Raw genomic sequence first — 6,358 nt, forward strand, 5'->3', positions numbered from 1 at the left:
GGTCCCATGCCAGGTACAACAGAGGATTTAGCTGCATAGCAAAGATCCTCTGTAATATCATACCTTTACACTCCACTGAGGTAAAAATTTGGATACCTTTGCAGGCCACATACTGAAGACTTGCAGAACCCAAGTAGCTCCAGGATTATACTGTGGGGACCTCTGGTTTAAAGACAGCAGAGAGAAGCATAGCTCCTCTCTAGTTAAGGTTTCACATGGGTCCCTCTCAGCCCAGCTGCAAGAAGCAGCACATTTGGATCTGAGAGGACATGCAGCTGGCAATAACTAAGATCTGACAGATCTACATTTAACTTCTTGCGCCGCTCTGTGCTTCACACAAGACCTCAGGCAGCCAGTCCTTCTTGTAGTCGCTCACCTGGACACTGATGATAATGTCAGCTCTCTATCACCTGGCCGTGTCATGTTGATAATACACTTTGGAATCTCAGAGGTATTTAGACATCATGGTAAAGGAGACCTAATATATAATGGCACAACTATGAATACTATGGAGAGATAGGGGCTTTTTAGTGGCAGTCACATTCCTCCTCAAGTTTCTAACTCATTTCCACAACTACCTGCAGGACATCTGTTTTGTAGAGTACTGAAGAGATCAATTTCTTGCCCAAGTCCATGTGCTTAGGACAATCCTTGCTGTAAGGGGTGTTCAATCACCTTACCGACAAGATTGATTGGATTTAAATCCAACTGTTTGCTCCGATTCCACTGGGCCATCAGGGGTCAAATCTGACATCCTTTCTTATTGAGTTTTAGTCATTTTAGTGCAGACATTCTGGAGGTACGTAGGGAATTCCAGGTTGTGACCTGCAATTTGGCTGTTCATTCCCAGGGTCTGCTATCAGCAGACAAAGCTGGCATATCCCCAGAGAGCGCTGATGCCTGCAGTTCTAAAGAACCTCTTAAGCCTTTGTTCAATCACCTAATTTTGCTACTTGTTTCTCTCTCAATTTCCTTTTAATTCAGGGGGGCGAGAGAAAGCAAATGCAAGGCAATTCTGTCTGTACTTGGATTTCCCAAATTTTCTGGATCCCTTTAAAATCTGCTGCTGCCCCTAAATGTTGTAGTTTGCAGTTGCATTACGGAACGGGACAAAAATTGACTATCACACTGATCAGTCTTAAGGCATTTGTTGCCTATTCTACAACAGATCTTGAACTCCATGTTTTTGCAGAACAATGCAAGCATTGTCTATTCTTTTCCTTTCCAAAAAATAACAAATCATAGGAAGTGCTGGACAAAAACTGTTTTAACCTCATTAGGTCACTTAGGAAACTCTCTTTCCCAATCATATTCTCCCCTTCTCAATCAAGCATGCCCTGAACCCAGACACGTTCCTCACTTGTTTCCTCGTGGATCGAAGTTACTAAAATGGCTTTTGTAAAAACTCTGACTGCTTCCCATCACCAGGAGTTACTCATTCCCACCCTTCCAACACCTCATTTTGGCAATTTATTTCATTTATTTCACCCTAACTGAATATCCAAATTAATCCAAAAACCTGGGAAAACATAACTTTGTAGTGAGGGCACAGAAGGGTGAGTCTTCATCTCAGGATTCTCTTCTAGACTTTACTTTTGTTTTACTGCTGTTCTACTCCTCCACCCACCTGTACTGCCCTTTTATTTATTTAATTTTTAAAAGGGAACAATTATATCATCAAGTCAACTAACGAGGACTGTTAAGTGCTATTTTCCTTTGCATTAGTCTATGCTCTGAAGAAAAGCCTGAGATGACAGTGGTTAAACAGTACTTGCTGGGCTCCACGCGCTCCATCTCAGTTACCCATTTATCTCATCTTGCATGAAGAAGCCAGAAAGATGACAGATATGTGACCTCACTTGTGCTGAGCAGTTGCAGCAATACTTTACTGAAGCTTAGAATAAATTATCTAGAAAAACCAATCAATAAATCCATAAAATGTCTTCCGTCTAGTGAGCCAAAGGACGTTATTTTGATAAAGAGAATTTTTAAGTGAACAAAGTCTATTTATGATATCAGATGATGCTGTTCATTTGTACTCATCCCCTCCCTCCTTCCCATACACCATTTCACACAGAGCACTCCAACTGCAACCCAAGAAGACACAGACTAAGTGCTTACAGGCTGCAGAACATACCTCTGAACCAGGGGCAACGGGAGGAAATTGAGGGTAGACGTCATATCCAGTCCACAATCCAACATGATGGTGGTGGATTTGAACTTGAGTACATTGCATGGTAAGGTTGGATGTCCTGACAGGCAGTACTGAAAGAAGAATATGAAGATGAGTTACTCATAACCTTTACCAACAGAGTGAAATCCCCCCAAACCTGCCTTTTTTTCCCCCCTTATTTCGAAACATGTAGTTTCACACACACCAGAATAAAACCTGATTTCCCATGAATCTGTGTGCGTTCACTGAGATTTCCTCGTGTCAAGGTATTAAAGGGCGGATTTTCTTCAGACAAGGTGTTTTGATCACAAGGCTTGAGAGGATGACAAAACTCCTCTCTCCAATTTAGGACACATGCAGAATCTCTTTTCTAACGACCACCTATTTTCACAAAAATCACAGAAAATCCGTTTCTTTAAAACCTAGTCCTACTGGCAAAACTTGGCTGAAATTGGCTAGCAGATTTGTAATTACTTGGGGTGGAAAGGGAGGGAGACAAGCCCTGCAGGAACACAAGTTTTATTTCCTTCAGAAACCAGGCTAAACAACCAAACAAGGTGCAGTCCACACCTTCTGCGGCTGCTTGGCACAGATCAGCAGAGGAAGCTGCTCGTGTGCACCGCAGCAGCTCTGGGGCATGCTCTCACCTGCTTTTTGTCTTGCTAAAGGCAAAGAGGAAACACGAGGGAATGGACAACCATACCTGAATGGAAGGGTTTGTGTACTGAGAAATCCCAAATGCTTTGCAAGCTTAATGAGCCAGTAAGCAGGTTATGTACGGGGGCACTTCAGCATCATTGAGATGCAGTCACCTCTTGTATGGAGAGTGGCAAACATTTAACGAGGCACAGGAGCAGCTGAAGCTTTGAATAAGAAGAGGAGTGAATAAAAATGCCAGCTTTAAAATGCGGGATTAGAAATTTAAATGTCTGAATAAAGCCCGGCCACCTCCACATGAGGGTTTCTCTTCTTTGACAAGGAATTCGATGGTTCTTCAGGGACTGCAAGAATAGGAGATTTTGCATCTCGGATACAAATTTCTGCATCTCCCAAGTCTGGGCATCTGGCAGCACAGCAACACTCAGATGGTCAAACGTTTGCTTTTAAATTCAGGTTTTGGTCAATTAAGATGAAAAATATCAGTTGGATGGCCATGCACTGCACTAAAAACAGACTAAGTCATTTTCTAAGTCATTTATACCTTCTGCTCGCTTTCTATACTTCACTCCACAGAAGTGGAAAGAAGGTAGATGAATTATTTCATTTTCTACCTCTGGCCACAATATGTTAGCACAGGACTGCAGCTGTCTGGATTAACAGCTCCCAAGGAGTCTATTTACATACATTCATCAAAAACCTGTTTTAAATTATATTTAAATATTAAAAAGCTACTAAGCCCCAAGTATTAAATTAAAAAAAAAAATCACAAAGACTTTTGTTTTAAATTCACAAAGCCTTAATTATCAAGGAACAACATTACATTTTGCCTGCTGTTAGCAAAGTTTAAAAAAACCACGAAAAGCCAAGCTGGTGGAAGAAGGGAGTACACAAGCAAGGAATTCAGTTGTTTTATTCACAAATACAAATTCGCATGTGAAATTAAGTTCTCACCAGACCAGAATTTCGACAACTGAAGCTATAAATCCAAGTAAATAATGAGAAATGAAAAAAATAAGATCTAAACTATTTTTGTAGCTTTTAAACTATTGGTGATTTAAAAAGTCAATGAAATATCACCACTTTTATCAACAAAACACTTTCTTGCTTTTTTAAAAATCATGAATAGGATCACGACCCTGACATCTACGAGCTAACTGGAAAATCTTCCTCTTTTCTTCTTTAAAAGCATCTAAAATAATCTCTATCTGTGGCTGTCACACTGTGGTAAATGGATTCCTGAGAGTCAATGGACTCTTTCTACCAGATTCAAGTAAAGTGACTAAAAAAAAAAAGCAATTCATATATGCTATACAGCTATTTGCACAGGTGATATTTCTGGGCCTGTATCTCTGTTAGAATTTTAGAGTAGGAATCCAAGAATCGGAGTGTCTACACTATATATGTCTCTATATACACTATAAATGTGATAATTTCCACCCAGTTTGTACTTGTTACTGTTTAAAACAAATCCAGAGATCCCAGTCACTAATATTCCTGACCAGTCTAAAACACAAGTCCTTTTTGCTCTAAGATTTGTTTGCTTCTATCTTTATTCCCTCATGGCTAAAGGCTGGTGCCTCATCTCCTAACTGGAAAACAGTTGTGTTAAATACGCTCACCTCAGCTCACAACTTCCTTGGCAGGCTTTGTAAATCGGATGAAAGTTTGACAAAGTGGGGCACAAAGAGGTCAAGATGAGGGGCTAATTCCAGATGCTGAGGCCCTTGCAGAGGCAGGCTCTCAGCAGACATCTGGTTCACGCTGAGCGCTCGCCAGCTCGGAGCATCTCTGGTGATCTCATGGATGGCAATGTGACAGAGAAAAGAGATGTCGTCTCACGCTAGCAGCTCCAAAACAGTCCAAATCTTGCAGGTTAAAGCTAGCGCTCTGAATTCCAACTGAAGCCAACAAATACTACAGCGCATTTTTTCAGTATTAATATCACACGCTAGCTTAAAATCTAGGGGGAAATCAGCAACTGGATTTGCCTGGACCAAAGCAGATTCGAATTTGTGGGAATCTGACATTTTCACTGGATTCTGAATCACGTCTGGAGTCCATCACCGCTGCCTTGTTCTTCCAAATGCAACCCGAATTTATGAGAGAGGATGAAATAGCATCCATCTTCTCCCCCCACAACCCCAAGATTCAGACACAGTTCCAAACAAACATAAGATGAAGAACCTGGCCTTATGATCCCCAGTCCCCAAACTTACACATAAAATGTTATGATACAGATTTCAGACAGCTTGCACTGGCTCCCCTAAACCCTTCCCTCTCCCTACGCAAGACTTTAGGCATTAAAAGAATTCTGAATTTCCACTATGGTCTTCATTTACAGCTTGCTTTTACCCCCCTGCATCATATCAGCCTCCACAATCACATCCAGAAGTGCTTAGCTTTGCACAGTTTATCCCACTGGTAGTATTCATCCATGCAGAGAGACTTAATCGCATATGTAAGATTATGCAGGATCAAGCTCTCCGGGCACCTGCCTACTGATTTAACTTTACATGGTTACACCACCAATTGTGATTTACTGGAAGTTTCAAAACAAGCTCAGAATCCAAGTTCACTTCTATGAAGCTTCCCAAACTGCCCCGTCATAAAACAGAGACAATCTTACATTTCACAACGGTGTAACTTCAAGTTAAACAAATCAAATGTTATGCTCAGGTTTTCTGAAACCTGCTTCGGTTTTCACCTCCAGACAAAGAATTGCAGCACGTTATGTGAAACAGGGAAATTCTTCCTCGAAAATAAAGTAGTGGCTGAATCCAAGGAAACTTAAATAGTTGAAAAGGGAGATCTAGAGAGGAGACCAATAATAATAATAAAGGTAATATATTTTCTGTTAACTCTCCCCGTAGAAGGTTGTAATACCAGAACCAAAATATTTGTCAGAAGTACAGCGCACTCTTGGCAAAGCTATGCCAGGCTGATTTTCTTATAGGTAACTAACTACCCGTATTAGCGTCATACTGCTGATGGAAAACGACTTTATTACAAACTGCAGGGATTTATTAATATTCCTAGAGCAACCCAGTAGAAGCCACACGTGCAGGGGTCTAGCTCCAGCACTGCTCCACAGCGAGTCTCGCGTTTAAGTGTAGGAAGGCTGCGAGACACCCTCTTCCTCGTCTTCCTGAATCCCACCCAGTGTTTCATCCGACCCAAAACCCCACAGCCGGACAGACCCCTGGGGCGAGGGGGAGGGAGGGGCAGGGCAGCAGGCCTGAGAGCCGCCTGCCGAGGCCTGTGCCGGTGCCTAACCCCGGCCCGCCCGGGCCTCCCCCGGTGCCCTCCCCTCAGGCGGCAGCTCCCCACCGACCGTTTAACAGCCGAGCACTGAGCCCACCTCCCTCAGAGCCGCCACCCCTCCGCCTCAGTTTCCCCTCACGCCCGGCCGCGCCGAAGCTGCCGCAGCCCAGGGGGCGATCCCGGGAACCTCCCCGCCTTCTCGCCGCGCCCCCAACCCCACGCACTCACCAGCTTCATGCTTCACCCGGCTCTATTTACCGGGAC

General features: G+C 43.0%; 1 protein-coding gene across 1 annotated transcript in view; it reads right to left on the bottom strand.

Moving 5' to 3' along the window:
- INTS9 (integrator complex subunit 9) overlaps positions 1-6,358 on the bottom strand; it is a 57,628-nt gene extending 51,270 nt beyond the window's left edge. Inside the window, exons 1-2 of the mRNA XM_026846376.1 lie at positions 6,323-6,358; positions 2,138-2,265 (exon numbers count right to left, since the gene is read on the bottom strand). Of these exons, the coding sequence (XP_026702177.1) occupies positions 2,138-2,265; positions 6,323-6,331 (137 nt within the window). The 5' untranslated portion in view covers positions 6,332-6,358. The remainder of the gene's footprint in view (positions 1-2,137; positions 2,266-6,322) is intronic.

The sequence above is a fragment of the Athene cunicularia genome (assembly GCF_003259725.1).
Source record: "Athene cunicularia isolate RWA chromosome 3 unlocalized genomic scaffold, athCun1 chr3_part1, whole genome shotgun sequence".
NCBI lineage: Eukaryota > Metazoa > Chordata > Aves > Strigiformes > Strigidae > Athene > Athene cunicularia.